A 15,607-nucleotide genomic window follows, 5' to 3' on the forward strand; every position below is an offset into this window, starting at 1 on the left:
GTGCCGGGTAAGAGTCTGGAGTTTATCTTTACATTTAAAGATAAGAATAGTGCCGACAGCAATAACATGCCCAATACAACAATGCTAGTTGAATTGACCCCTGGAAATTTATAAATTGTTTATTTAAAGAACTATTATTAAAATTCTTGAGGAAAATATAATGAACAAACTGCCATAATATAATGAACAAACTGCCATAATATAATGAACAAACTGCCACAACATAAATGACCACAATGCTATTGAAATAGCAGATTTTCAAAACTTTTGTCAACAAATATACATACGGGCCCAATAAAGGTTTGGGCAATTCGACTCGTTTTTCAATATAATAAGCGTTACAAAATGTTGCGTTCTGAAGGTTACAGTTTATAGGGTAACACGCAATCATTTAGCGCACTGTACCCCAAAACGTACGAATCACATCACCAACCCCAAAATAGTGCAAACGGGATGTTCGGGTTCAGTTACCCGTCGTAAACCGACCGTATCCAAGAAACCGCTGTTGTAATTATGACGCAATGCAAACCGAATGCATACTTGCAAGCCTAAAAACGACATGCAGACGACAGAGTTGAATACTGGTCGAGGTTACGGTCGAACCGCAACTAGCAAATGCGACAGTCTGAAGATACGTGTCAAGATAAAACAGTCGAGTCGCAAAGTTAAAAAGTCCCGGCGACTATGCGGTTGAGATCAACGTCCGATTAGTCGCAGAATTCTCTGCCAACACTTCCGAATCTAAAACCGCATTTTCACGGGCAATGTCGTAGAACTTTTCTCATACATTGCCATCCGAAATCATCAACGTAACTTACCAAAAGCGACTGCAGCATTTTCCCCTTTTTTCCTTTCGTCTCTCCTAGCAAGCAGCTTTTTAAGAGCAACGCCGATGGTGATAATCGTCAGTCGAAAGCTCGGCAACACCAGAGCAAGGTGAAACAAGGATTTAAAACTTGTTCTTAAGTGAACCAAGCTTTGAATTAGGCTTTCAGGAAAAAACGTGTTCAAAGAAAATTTCGTTGCCTAAAAAGCAAAACAAACGTATCAATTACGAAGTTTCAAAGAGTCAGGCCAAAGCTAGTATATTAGAAATCAATGCAGTGCGCTTAAATTGAGTTCATTTCGCTTAATTAGGGAAACATCGTGCATTTCACGTAGGACCATAGAATAGGATGCATTGAATTGTCTTGTTGACGTGTGATTGTGGCCAAGAAACTCTGTCTGGCCTTCCTTGAAAGGAAGTTATCAAGGCGCAATTAACAAAACCTTAATTAGGTACCGGCGGTAATTATGACTTCATGGCGCCTGTTTGTAAAATAAGAAAGTTCAACCCTTACCAAGCAATGCAGACCATCCTATCCTAAGCCACGTGGTACATATTACGCGCATGACTGAGAACGCGGCATGTTCGGCTTTAATTTGAGACTTCACAGCTGCGCTATTCACGCACAGACTAGAGGTTTAACCGCAATGGCTGTTTACACATTAAACCATATAAAGTGCGCCCATAGTTTATTAGGATTTTTCCACAAAATTCTTAGGTATGTAACAGGCTTGAGATGTGACCATCATGATCACAGACAAGGCCCAAATAAGAGCAATATCATTGTCCATTGTAACGTACAATCACCCCATTGTTAGCCCTAGAACGTTAGACATTTTCGCAGTTCTTCAGCCATTTTGAAGCGATGATTAAAATGCATGCAGCTTCCGTTAAATCGCATAATTGTGCTGGTGTGAAGAACAATGCACCACCCTGTTATGGTACAGAAAAGGAAGTCCGTAGCAGGCATACACAAAGCTATAGTACTGCAAAAGCAACATACCAGCAGCTTTGCAGATTGCCTTAGCCTTGGGGCCTCATGGGCTGCGTTTATCGCTACATCTTTAAGCCGCTTAACAAATGTTACCTTCTTGCATTGCAGACAAACTAACTGAGAACAAACAGCGAATGCTCTGTGCGCGCTGGATTAGCTAACCAAACTATTTATAACACACAAGACAACCCAACCTCAACATGGACAACAGACTTGCCATTTGTGCTGCTATTTTTTGCCTAGGTGAGTGCAACAATATTTGTACGACATACGGAAATTTATTTGGCGGGCTTTTTCAAAACGTTTTTTGGTGAATTAGTTTATTTCACAATTTCGTTTTACGACAAATTAGTTAATGGATTTTTTGTTGCTTTTCAGTACTTTGTGTAATGACTGTGTCAGCTAAACGACAATGCGATGAGAACGGACGTTGTAAGTATGGTGGCTGGTGCGACAAACTAACCAACACCTGCAGATGTCACTTCAAATGTACCCAAGAACAATGGAGCACAAACTACTACTGTGGACCTCTTAAAGTAAGTAAAATATTTGATAGCGCTGGTAATAACAAAAGAATTACGACTAAGATACGGTTGTATCTTTTCGGTGCAAACAAAAAAGTTTGTCCGAGAAATGTAAGCACAAGATTTAGCAGTTTAATTGCATTTCCGTACCGTGTGCCATTACGTCATTTAGCTACTTTTTTACGCATGAATTATTAAACACCGATTGCTCAACTCTGCTGCAAAACCACAAGTCCTAATCAAATTGTTTCTTTCCACAGAACGGATACAGACGATACTTTTCGAACCTGTGTAAACTGACGGCTTACGCGTGTGAGAAACAAGAAGATATTCCAATCATAAGAGTCGATGTGACGAAACCCTTTTCGGAAATGTGTACAAACGAGGAACCCCAAGCTTTATGCAGTGAGCCTGAAGATTTTTGGGGCAGATGTGGTAGTTTCTTTCATCCCAAAGGCAACATTGACGCTGGAATTTGCTTGCAAGATGCCTACGCCCAAAAACGTTGCCAGTAAGTATTACCTGTCAGATATTTATCGAAAATTTCGAAAATGCATTAAAATCGGCGGGATTTTAAGAGATTTTTTCCGTTTGTTGTTTTCGGCCCGCGCATTTAGTTGTGGCGACTTTCTCCCTTAAAGTTTGGCATTGGCCGCATGGGTCCCAATGTTTCAGTGTTCATGACGTCATCGCTTCGTGACGTATCCATTTCACGAAAAGGTGTCCAAAATAACACCACATCAATCAAAACTGTCAAAACCGCCTAAAACATACCAAAGATACACAGTGAAAACTCAGCGCCACGACGCAGCCCAATGAATCAGGGCCAAGGTGGCACACTTCTCAATAGCTGAATAATCGCATATAGGGTTGTAGCGGACGCTAGGTTTGTGCCACAATCTGACTCATTAAACCTTAAGAGTTAAATTGGTCGAACACTTCAAGCTTTCAATAGCTCAGCACTAGAGTTGGCGCGAAACCTAATTTGGGTCAAACCAAACTACCAATTAACCGCATTACATGGTTAGTAACTTATGTGGGCAATTTGTGAAGGATGTGAGAAAACGGATACTTTTATTTTATATCGTGGGAGTGTTTAATGCTTAGTGCAGCAAGTTTGGTGTAAATCATCTTTTCGCATGTGACCTACCACAAAAACGGTTTGTGGGCCAGCTAACAAGAGGCGCATAGTTGTTGGTTTATTTCAGCAACTACAGACAGCGAGAGGAAACAGGCCCTTGAACTTATGAAATAAGTCTCCTCACTGTGGGTCCGGATTAATACAGCTGACTCATCGTGTGTTGTTTCTATTCCAGGTGCCCCAGCAGCAAAATGGGATTCAACTGTGAAACCAGGATTAAAGTTCGGTCAGTAGAAAGCCCCAGTGGTGAAGATTCACAGATCGTAATAAACGATTCCGCGGGCGCTGGCGCCGATGATCAGGTCACTCGTATCGCTGTGTTCGCCGGCATCGCCTTCGTCGCTTTTGTCGCCTGTGTAGCGCTGTTTGTAAGAAGGTAAGAAAACGTTTTGCATCTGCTGTGGGCAAACTTTTATCATTAGGTAATATAAGATAGTTATATTCTTCCCAACAATGCTTGTCGAAACATGTAGATAACGTTTAAAGTACTGGTGTCGAACTTTGCTTTTGCAGTTTTATATCCGCTGTTAACTATACTGTATCCGCTGTATCTATAATGTTTAGCTTAAATTAAATGACCGCCAAAGTTTGTTAAAAAACAAATAAAATTTGTCAAGAAGTGTTGATACATTTATGATACTTTTTTGAATTTTGCCCGTGCATTTCCGGTTAAGACAATAACATACTGTTCTAAAGAATGTTCAACAAATTAAATTCACAATAAATTGTTCTATTTCCAGACACGTGTTTAACCGTCGACAAGCGCTTACGAATGAAAATCACCCGATCGAGTTTAAAGCTCGACCTCACAACATAGCTGACTCGCTTCGTGAAGCACGTCAGCAGCTTTCAACTTCGCTATCTCATGAGCGCCATCTAGCGGCACGTCAAACTTCGCGGCAGGACGTCGCTGTCAGTTTTACAACCAAAGCCGATATCAACGAAAACCGGTCGCTTGACACTCTAGCGGTCCTGGACAAACCAAGCGATGACGTATGTGTGAGCTTGTGTACTGACGTCACACATGCTGACGTATGAGATCGTTGGATATCGAATTATGGCGCGAAGTTCCTTACATTTGTTCTTCATATTTTGTCAGCACCGTCTGTTTTACCCGCTTTACCTAAACTGTGCTATATTTTGGTGCTGACCATCGACGATTCGTTTTACTTGGCCGCTTACTATTTATTGCCATCATTTTATTATCGTTGTTATTGCTGTTATTGCTATTGCTGTTTTTTTTTATTTATTATTGTTTATTGCAAATGCTATTTATGGAAAATCGACATTAAGTTTATTTACTGCCAAGATTTATGTTTCTTAATGTACACAATGTTATTTTTACATATCGGCCGATTCCGCAGTACTGAAAACTTGGTGTTTCAACTATTAAAGTTGGAATACATCAATATAACGTTGTGCATGTGCGATAATGATCTACCAATTACAATGCATTTCATTTCTCTCTCTTTATTTTCTTTCTTTCCTTCACAGTGTTACAAAAATTGTATAACTTGCTCTCTGCTGTGCGGCGGCAAACAAATAAAGTGCTTACTATGTCTCCAAGTCATTATGAAGTGAATCAGAAAAAAAATTAATCAGCAAAAAATCGACCAGAGATGGCGAAAGAGAGTAATAAGAAATCCCGAAGGCACAGATTCGTGATAAATATTGAGCACATCAAAGAATAGTTGCAATTGATTAACAAAACAATATCTGTGGCCGCGCTTTTCATATCTTTATGTTAAAAGTCGGCATTATAGCCAACACAATAAGGCAACTTACCCAAAACTACACTTCGTGCGGCAAAATATAACCTTTTTGTTATTGTGACATTGTGTACACAAACGTCTTTACCATCTTTACCGCTCTCAGAAAATACATTAAAAACCATACCGTACCTCAGTTTTATTAACACAAGTCTACAAATATAGTTAAAAGTTAAACAGCATTACACTTTCTAACATTGGATCTTGGCAAAGTATCAAGTAAAATGTATGAAAAACCTTCGTTACCTGTAGTTGTTTACAACAAATTAAATCCGAGTTCCTGTGACCAATGCACCATTCCCTCTGCCTTTTCACAAGTTATAGTGAAACAACCAAATGCCGCCGCAATTAAACGCAGCATTTCTGGTTACAGGCGCCTCATGCCTGTTGCCAATTGCGAAATGATTGCGTAGATTGCTTGAAAAATTGCTGGAAAACTCAGTCGACAGCATGTTGGTGCCGATGTAACCGCTCTGCAATTTGGTTGTTGGAAATTCCAATTCCTTGTGATTATATTCATACAAAAGCTGGGAAACTTATATTATTACGCTTCTTTAGACCCCAAAATTAAAGATTCTTTGGACTACATAAAAAATGTGAACGTTAAGCAGAAATTCATAATGGCAATTTGATTGTGAATTATTTTACATTGAAAACATCAACAGGACATTGTAAAAACAAACACACGTTACACAATGTTACAAACGACTTATACACTGAAAGCCACTTATATGGTTACAACACACCGTTTGTGTGTAGCAAGTCCATGTACAACATGAATTATCAGATAACAGGAAGGACGGGGAAATAAGTACATGCTGATGGCTGCAAACAGCATGCAGCGGAGCATGTATGAGCTAAAAAAATATGACGTTTTTACAGTAGGCAACTGTGTGGTCATGGGCGCCGGCACATATAAGGCAAGAGAGGGCACTTGGACCAATAGAAAAAAAGCAGCTAGAAAAAGAAATGTGAAAGGTCTTTATTTATGTTTTTTCATTGGACGAGGATGCTCAAAACCGTATTTAGCGATAAACGTCAAATTAAACAGATTTAAGCTTATATGAAGTTTGTAAGACAAGATTGTGTTGGTATGTTACGAAACTGTTTTCAAAATCACGTTTTAGTTTATGCTAATTGCCTTGTTAAAGTTTGATATTTAAAAAAGATTAAACCAAAAAATAATTTCAAATGTTGGTTCACTAAAAAATTAATTTCCGACAAAAATGTTGTTCACCAGTTCGTAGAGAAATTGCCTACAAACTTAGGGACATTGACTATTTCCCACAACAACATAACAAAGTCTCACCGAATTTTCGCTTTTGTTTCACAACAGAAACAAGTGCATTTAACAATGTTTCATATTTAGTTTAAGGACTAAGAAATCGCGTCCATGGCCGTGTTTCAAATATTTATAAACGATTTTAAGAAACGATGTAACATGACAAATGCACGACAGTTTAATGATGTTTAATTTCTCACGTGACCGCTAACACGAAATCGTGCTTGGCGCGACGCAGGGAGTCTGAGAAAGCCAGAGGAATCGGAATATATGTTTAAAAATAGTTGAGTAGCAAAGATATGTGTAATAATGCAAAAATGAAATACCGATATTACGTAATGACGGTGGTCTCTAGTATTCGATCAGGAAACTGGAAATTGTTCTAGTCTTTTTTTGTGTTGTAAATTTTGTATAAATACGGTTTTGTTGATAATGATTTTTATTGGGCTTGCAAGTAAGGCAGCGTAATTCCCATCTAAAACAATAGTATGGATGAAGGACTAGAAGAGTTCGTTAAAGAACAGCAACGATTATGTGTAGGTGTACCTTGCTAGCAGATTACAGTGTTTGAGTTTTTAGGAACAGTTTTGTTTGACATCTGTATGTTAAAGGTTTAAAATTATGTTTGGTACAAATCAATTGTTTCCCAACAAGGAAAGAATTCCTCCTTTACATGTGGTTTGTAAATTGGCACTTCAGCTCTGGAAATACAACTTATGAAGTCGATAAAAGACCCAATGTTAAATGATCTTTCTGTGGTTTTACATCTGGTATATGTAGTATATTTGGGAGAAATAGAAATGTTTTAATTGGTAAGAAAGGATTTGTCAAGATTTAGGGAACCACTGGTTTAAATGATGAAAAGTTTTCTAAACATACAACAATTCGCAACGCAGATATAAAAACAGGATTTAAATTGTTTATGTTTGCTTTTTGGACAAGTATAAGATTTGGCAAAAATTTAATGAACTCGCACTATTATGTTTTATACTCTGTATTACTCTGCAATCTGTATGCAACAACCCTTTTCTGTGGAAAACATTTTTGTTTTTAATAAATCCCCAGATCAGTTACAAGCACGATTTGATATTTTTCTTATTTGGTGCAATAATTAGAAATATGCAAAAATGGGCCTAAAATTTCCCTGGCATCACAAGCAGTTGCATAGAATGGTGTAACATTATATCGCGATCACGTGAACTAAATGCACGGTTTTTTTACGTTGATGAATCACTCTGCGTGCAGCGTCGGCCATTGAAAGACAGGAAACGCAAAATTCCATGAATTGAATTTGAGCAGGAAACTTTGATTCACTTTCAATCTACGGACATTGGTCGCCAGCGGAAACAGTGTTACGTCATTGCGTCGATTGTTTCCCCTACGTCATTGGGGGGTGGCGGGTCAGTGACATTGCAAGTATGTGAGAAATGTATATAACAGCGGGTGGTGTGAGGCAGAAACAGACTCTTTTTTTTGCAGCGCCAGTATAAACTCAGGTTCCTTTTGGCTGGTCAGGCAGGTTTAACGTTAGGATGAAAAGTGAAGTTATAACTACAACCAGATTTACTAAAGAATATATGCTTTATATTAGAAAATATGTGTTTAAGTTTAAAATAATTGCCAATGTATTTGTTGTTGAGTTTTTTCCCTGAATTTGCAAAAACAAGAAATCAATTTGCATTGGAAAGTAGAAAAAACATTAAAACTTTTAACTGTGTTTTGCAGATATATAGCTTTTTAACGCATATTTTAGTGGAGAGCATAACTACTGCACAAAGATGGTCATAAGAAGGTTTCTGTTGGGCGCCATCCTGATTTATTTGACGTCAGAAGTTCACTGTCAACGAAGTAAGTTTCAAATGTTGTTGCATATCTGATAATTTATAAGAAAAACTGTTCCTTGATACACAAAAGCTCTTTGTAAGTGTTAGTGGGCTATAAGAAAAGCATGAATAATAAACATTTAACAGTGTACCACATTGCTTTTTTTATTTAATTGGTCAATTAACTTAACTTCTTAGATCGTATTAACTAAAGCATCAACAAAATTTGCTGTGTTTATTTGCAAAATTTGCAAGGTCACTATGAATAAGGGCTCCCACCAAAGAGATGATTGTATAACATTAAAAAAATTGCGTCAGCAAACATCAACAAGTTGCAAATTTTTTTTGAATGAAAACCGTGGGAAATTCGAAAACGTGCATCGCAGGTCACGTATTGTTACGTCAGTTTTGTTTTTGTTGAGTAAAATCGCTAACGCCGTTGTTTTCCTGCTTCGTGATTGGTCAGACCGGTTTACGCGGCGCCAGAAGACGTTCAGTTCGACTGCCTGGTACTGGGGAGGGCGGATTAAGGAAAAAGTCACGTGGTCATGTTTGGCATTACGTAAACATGTGGTTTAAGCTGGGTTAGAATCTGAACGCTTAAAAGCGCATTAACCAACGATATTTCAAACCAAGCCAAAGTAAAGTCAATTATGGCAGAAGTTTTTTCATAAGGTTTAAAACAATCAAGTTGTTTCGGCTAAAAGACATTTTCCCACTTTTTTTATGAAACAGCCGAAAGTTCAAACCTAGAACTAGACCGAATCCCAATATTTTGAAACAAAACGGTGAAATAACAGCATAAAGCAGCCTGAATCTTGCCCATTTGTTTAAACATAAACTGAGACCCGAAAGGCCCTGCCCGACTTACAACTCTGTTTCAATTCATATTTGCCTTTGTAAAACAGACATTTGTACACTCATTACTCTATTTCAGGGCATTTATTTTTGGAACTGGTTACGCCTCTTCGGGAAGGCGATGAAATTGTAATTGAGGGTACGATTGAACCTCGTCCCTCAACTATTCGGTTCTTCAGTTCATCTACTGTCTGCTCATCCGGTATTCCAAGAAGCAACACTATAGTTCCGAGATGTCACCCCCTTGTCATTAAGTTCAAGCCAAGAAACAGAATAGTAAGCTGTTGTTTATGGTGTTTATATTGTTGGACGCAAACAGTTGAATAGTAAACTTTTGTGCCATCACCAGTAAAACCATATTTGTTTAAAAACCACAAGATTTTCTGCCTTAATTAATGAAATGAGAAAAGCCGATTTTTGTAAAAATGCCAACCTTACTTTTATTTCAGTTTCCTCTCAAAACGGTTATTTTTTCGAATCCAATTACCCGACAAAACATTAACAGTGGTTGTGGATTTAAAAATTCTTTAAGCTACATTTCAGATCGTTTGTTAGGCGTTTTATTGTTCCTACAGTTATTCTAAATCCAGTTTACACAACAATAATGACCAAACTAAAAGGTTTACAAAAAAAACATTGTTATATAACGACCCCCAAGTGGCAGCGAAATGTCTTCCTACTGTTGTTTACAAACATGATTGTTTCTTCACAGGTAACGTTTGGCTTCAAAGGAGCTGACAGCAACTACGTTGACGAGGAACTTGCCAGAGATCGTCTCCTTGACGATATTAGAATTAAAAAACAATTTCGTATGATCGTTAAAGGTAGGTAATAATCTCACTAACGACACGCTACAATCAAATGGGATTTTTTTGTTCGACGTGTTTCTAAAGCAAACAACAATCAGTAAAATTCTGTACCAGTTTTTTTACCCGCCAAGTAATTTTTACTTTATGATACTTTTTCTATTTGAATAAGAAAGTCCCAGGGAGGCCAACATGCCTTTGCTTTAATTTAGTATTTACAGTCTACAATTTACATAAAAAATAAGACAAGACAAATACTACTGAAAATAAAAACCAAAAAAATTAAAAGAAAGAAACGTCTAAGAAAAATCTTACTTCTGACGTCATAATGCACAAGCTATAGTAGCAATATCTAAAAGTTGTTTTTAATCACAGTGTTAAACCTGGCGTATCACATCACGTTCAATGGAAAATATCTCAGGACAGTTGATGATCATGTTGGCCACGATGAAATTAACGCTGTGAGGTCGTATGGTGGAAACTTCCAAGAATATTACATTGCTTACAACAGCAGAGGTCTCGATGGAAGCGGTAAACCAAAACGCGTTGGTCGAGTCTCGCGCCGGAGAAAAAACCATCATAAGCACTAAATCAATATCTTTCCAAACAACTGTGTAAAATATTGCGCGTTTTTTTGTATACTGTGCTATTGTTTTGCTGGAGGTTCGAATCGACAATAAAGCTATTTTTGTCACTGTATTTTGATAGCGTTTTTGAAATTTAGTCTTCTTGGTGGATGATATTTGGCGTTTAGAAACAGCACACAAAGTCATACACACCTTACAAGGCAAACGCTTTACAATTACCTGGTTTAACTGACCATTAGACGTTCAACGTGCCATTTTGAAACCTATACACTTCCAGATACAAAAAAACATTTTTTAACAAAACCCCTTTGTTTTAATTCCACAGAAATCTGCGGCACCCGTCCGGCGCTTAATACCTACACGGCAAGAATAGTCGGGGGCACGAACGCGAAAAAAGGGGAATTCCCTTGGCAAGTATGTAATATTTCAATTTTAGTTGTTTTTAGTGGAGGTATTGTGTGCGAGAGTCTATGATCGAAACATGCTTTAGCGGGGCAAATGAGTTCAAACCAAAATGATTTAAACTAAGTAAAACTTTTTTAACGTGTCCTCCACAAACTGTAGGACAATATAGGATATCGTGTTTAATTTGTCGCTGTTCAACCTTTTTTACAAACTAAGGACGCTCGCGGGGACAAATTCCGATCACGTTTTTTGTGTCTGTCATGGGTCAGGCGCGTCGGAATTCCTGCATGCCCTCGCAATTCGCAAAAAATACATTTTGAACTTTCTGCCAAATGTGGCTTATAAAAATTTGCGGACAACATTTGTGTAATGTTTAAGCACTTCACTAGTCTTTATTGTAATTGCAATTCATTATGCGAAGTTATTTCTTCAAATTAACCGGAGGATGCTTAAAATGTTACTGTTCTATATAGTTCATAAACAAAACACCACACTGGGTAATAAGGCATAGGTCAAATTGGACAAAAGTCAGATTCAACTTTATAACTCATCGCAAAGGCTGTATGTTAACTTTGTTTATGCTGGCAGGCGGCACTTCGACGCAGAAAAGAGTCTGCTTGGGTGAGCTACAAACATTATTGCGGAGGTAGCATCGTCGGTTCATGTTGGATTCTCACAGCTGCCCACTGTATGGGACGAGTGTAAGTTACGCAATAACTGGGTATTTTAGCCTGAAAAGTGTTGGAATGTAAAAAAAATGTTTTTATCCCGGGGTTAAATGTTTTTCTAGTCCAATGCATTTATACACACCAAATAGAAAACGTTTTTTTGTATAGAAAACCATGTAGAAATTTATCATTACAAATAAAAACGCCGTAGTGGTAAGAAGGTCCGATTTTAGGGCAGACATAACCCGAACCCAACCCGAACCCGACCTGGACCCGCCCGAACCCGCCCGAACCCTGCCAAAACGTGAAAAACTTTTCGCAGGCTTTAATTAGGCTTGTGTGTTAAATTTTCCCGAATGAACTAATACAACAGACAGGCGCCCAAGAACATTTATGGAAGCATATGTTAAGAACATATTGGTGTCAAGAACATCAATTAAAATACATTCGTATTCGAAACATAACCTTTATAGGTATGAATTACCTAAATAGGCAGGTGTCCTTATATGACCAAGAGTGTTAAACCTCTAAATGCATTCAACAGGGTGGGAAGGGAGGCCAAGTACGTATTTCGTGTTGGAGATTATTATAATGTGGATGATTCAGGAAATGCAGCTTACAGCGACCGTGAGGAACAACAAGTGAGTTCAAAACTTGTTTGTCGTAAACTATTAACACAAAAGCAGTTGAAATAAATGAATATTAACTTTTATTTGATCAGAGATACTGATTTTGGCAAAAAGCAAAGTCAAAACGAGGTTCCATCTTTATCATTTTTTGTCTTCGAAATTAGATGAAAAAGCAATTGGTAACAAAGTTTTTTTTTGTGGCACACAATTTAAGAATCAAATCGGAACAAATTGAAATACAAAACTTGCAATTTTCTGTGAATAAAATTGATGCGTTTAAAAAATAAACAAACTGGCAAGCGTTTTTATTTTATTTCCAGGACTTCAATATTTCTGAAGTTATTATTCATGAAACTTATTCATCAGAACCCACCCCACGAAACGATATTGCCCTTGTGCGTCTTACATCACCAGAAGGCTTACAAAGATGTATTCAATACAGGTAGACACGAAAAAATAAATTAGAGTTAGCTTGAAGACATGTCAATCTGCCGAACATATTTTGTGTTTGTTAACAGGCGCGAAAATCCCGTAAACCCAAAAGTACAAACCCCGATTACGAAATTTTAACGAAAAAAAAAAAAAAAAAAAAAAAGTGTGTTTGCGTTAATAGTTTATACTAGAGCTGTAAACCCGGTCAAACCCGAAATCACAAGTTTAAATCTTTGCCAAAAAATACTTTTAAAGTCCCAAATTATGCTTGAAAGTAGTTAAACAATAGCACCAATTGGCAAATAGGCAAAATATTTGAAACGTTTTTGTATGGTTCTACGGCCATACGCCACAAATCCTTACAACCTGTGCGCTTGTACATTCATGCATTAAGTAAAATACGATGCATATGTAGCAAAATTGGAACAGACCCGTTTTTACAATAGCTTCAGCCCGAACTCGAACACGACCCGAAAAACGTTCAATTTTTCTTACCATTCAGTGCAGCGGTGAGATCTGCAAAAATATCTCTATCGCTAGCTAACGAATTGTTTTTTAAATATTTTTAGCCGCATGGTGAGGCCTGTGTGTCTTCCAACTATTAAACACAGTTTCCCACCAAAAACGCCATGCATCATCACTGGTTGGGGTGCGCTAAATTGGACAGACCGTAAGTATCAGATATATAACTCCAAATTTCAAACATTTAAGCTTCCTTTACTGTTTTATTGATGTACATGTTTTTTCTTCAACCAGTATATAATAAATAGTGCTTTGATAAAAAAATTCTCTGCAGAGTTTGTATAAGGGCTAAGATTATTACATACAAATAACCGGGTGCTTTATTTATTTTTAAGGACCTTCACAGTTTCCTGACGTACTACAAAAAGCAGGGGTAAACATTATCGATTCAAACGTCTGTAGTGCAAACTATGGAGTTAACGAGGATGGAATATTACAAGTGGCTCCGAAGACTGTTTGTGCGGCGGTACGTTGTTTTATGCCCAACTCTTAGATTTGTAATAAGTACTTTAAGAGTCAAGGTTCGGGCTTGATGCATAGGTAAACACAACCTAAACCCAAGCCGTTTATAAGGATTTGTTCCAACTGTTTGCAAAAATAATTTTGGTTGTGTTAGGCAAGTCTATGTGTAGACCATAAGTTTTTATGCTTTTTCTTTCGTTTACTCCTTGAGGCCGTTTTGAAGAATGTATTTTTTACGAATTGTAGTAGTTATGAGCCTGTCAAACCACTATTTGTAGTAGTTTGTCAACTTTGTCAAACCTTGAAATTCGAAGATATGTTGGATGCTTTGTTAACTGTTGTTTAAGTTTACGGCTATTCCGTTTTTATACAATTAGAACAATTTATCCTTGTCTACAGGGCCCCGGTACAGACTCATGTCAGGGTGACAGCGGTGGACCACTGGTCTGTAAAGACAATTCCGAAACGAAAGGAACCCATTTTGTTCTGTGGGGCGTGACGAGTTGGGGCGACGGATGTGCCAAAAGAAACAAACCGGGAATTTATACAAAAGTTATCGACTTTATTGACTGGATTGACTCTTACATGGATCAAGCCTCCACAAGTGTTGTGTGAAAACGATTTTTGAGACACTTCGTTTGTTGTTTTGGCTTGTATGTCGCCATATAAGGGATTTAAATTTAAAAATCTGCTAAATATCAACAAATGGCGGAAAATCTACTAAACACCATACCTGTCGATAGGTGGCGTTAAGAGCACAAGTATCAATTGAAAACGGTGGTCTGGCGTGCCTGACCCATATACAGACATAAAAAACCTTGATCGGGATTCGTTCCCCGGAGTGTCCTGGGTTCGAACCTTGTGAAAAAAATACAGTAGACCTCGGTTAAACTGGAACCATTTGAACAAAAAAAATAACCGACGATTAACCAATGTCAATTGGGTAAATCCTTACCACATTAAAAATAATTTGTGCCTCAAGTTTTGTTCGAATTGGGCGGATTTTTTTTCGCAGTGTGAACGGTTGTGTTAATAATGTTGGTTCTTCAACTTGTAAATTTGAGTTTTCTGGAGGATCATACAATAATAAAAAAAACACTAATATTTAAATTACACAAGGTGGTTCAAGCTACTCATGTGGAGTCATAATTTCACGTCACTCCGATAAATCTTACACTTAAGTTTGTGTAAAACCACGCAATAAGGACGCAATGAGGTAATAAAACATTAACGGAGCCCATATGAAGCAGCACCTTAATAACATAAAACTGCCCAGTCATCTGGACTGTGTTCGTGGGAGCAAATATAAACATTCAGGTTAATATTTTACTAGACGTTTGGGACGCGCAGCACTCTGTTAGCTGTGGAGGTAAACGTTTAGTCTGCTTTAGTGCTTCTTGTTAAGAGCGTTTTTGCTAGGTGTTGTAACATGTGAAATTGTTTACGACTCCAGCGTCAATTTGTCAGGTTTAAGCTGAGCGAATTAACGGGGCTTAACCGATTTTTCAGCAAATGTTTGACAACAGTCAATATTACAAGAAAGTTTAAGCTCTTGTTTATGTTTTTTGCTGTAAAAGTCGACAAGCAAGTGCTTATATGTGGTGTTTGCGACTTTTTAAAGTTCAGAATCAGTGTAAATTAACAAGATATAAAGCTTGTCCAAGTACGATCTTGTGTGGTAAACAGGCTCAATAACACCCTACAAGTAGTCGCCAGTAAAAGATTTGTTTACAACCAGTCGACACGGTTGTTCGTATGCAAAAAAATTCAACGCCTTTAAGATGAAACAACCCAAAAAATATTTATCGGAACAATAGTTCTGCGAGCCTATAATGACAGTTCACAAGATAGAAATAGGATTACCGGGATAAACATTAAA

At 37.7% G+C, this 15,607-nt stretch overlaps 2 protein-coding genes across 2 annotated transcripts; both read left to right on the forward strand.

The window, feature by feature from the left end:
* The first annotated feature begins 1,538 nt into the window (after positions 1 to 1,538).
* LOC145232918 (uncharacterized) lies at positions 1,539 to 5,051 on the forward strand. Its single transcript, XM_080097589.1, has 5 exons — positions 1,539 to 2,063; positions 2,199 to 2,356; positions 2,605 to 2,855; positions 3,661 to 3,861; positions 4,226 to 5,051. Exons 1-5 carry the CDS (start codon positions 2,021 to 2,023, stop codon positions 4,521 to 4,523), a joined length of 951 nt encoding a protein of 316 aa, XP_079953715.1. The 5' UTR covers positions 1,539 to 2,020; the 3' UTR covers positions 4,524 to 5,051.
* Positions 5,052 to 8,265: 3,214 nt separating this feature from the next.
* LOC145233928 (tryptase-2-like) lies at positions 8,266 to 15,323 on the forward strand. Its single transcript, XM_080098693.1, has 11 exons — positions 8,266 to 8,384; positions 9,297 to 9,493; positions 9,930 to 10,041; positions 10,399 to 10,554; positions 10,936 to 11,024; positions 11,604 to 11,716; positions 12,228 to 12,324; positions 12,633 to 12,754; positions 13,314 to 13,414; positions 13,602 to 13,732; positions 14,128 to 15,323. Exons 1-11 carry the CDS (start codon positions 8,315 to 8,317, stop codon positions 14,341 to 14,343), a joined length of 1,404 nt encoding a protein of 467 aa, XP_079954819.1. The 5' UTR covers positions 8,266 to 8,314; the 3' UTR covers positions 14,344 to 15,323.
* Positions 15,324 to 15,607: the final 284 nt, after the last annotated feature.

This window comes from Phallusia mammillata, chromosome 6, assembly GCF_965637545.1.
Source record: "Phallusia mammillata chromosome 6, kaPhaMamm4.hap1.1, whole genome shotgun sequence".
Classification (NCBI taxonomy): domain Eukaryota; kingdom Metazoa; phylum Chordata; class Ascidiacea; order Phlebobranchia; family Ascidiidae; genus Phallusia; species Phallusia mammillata.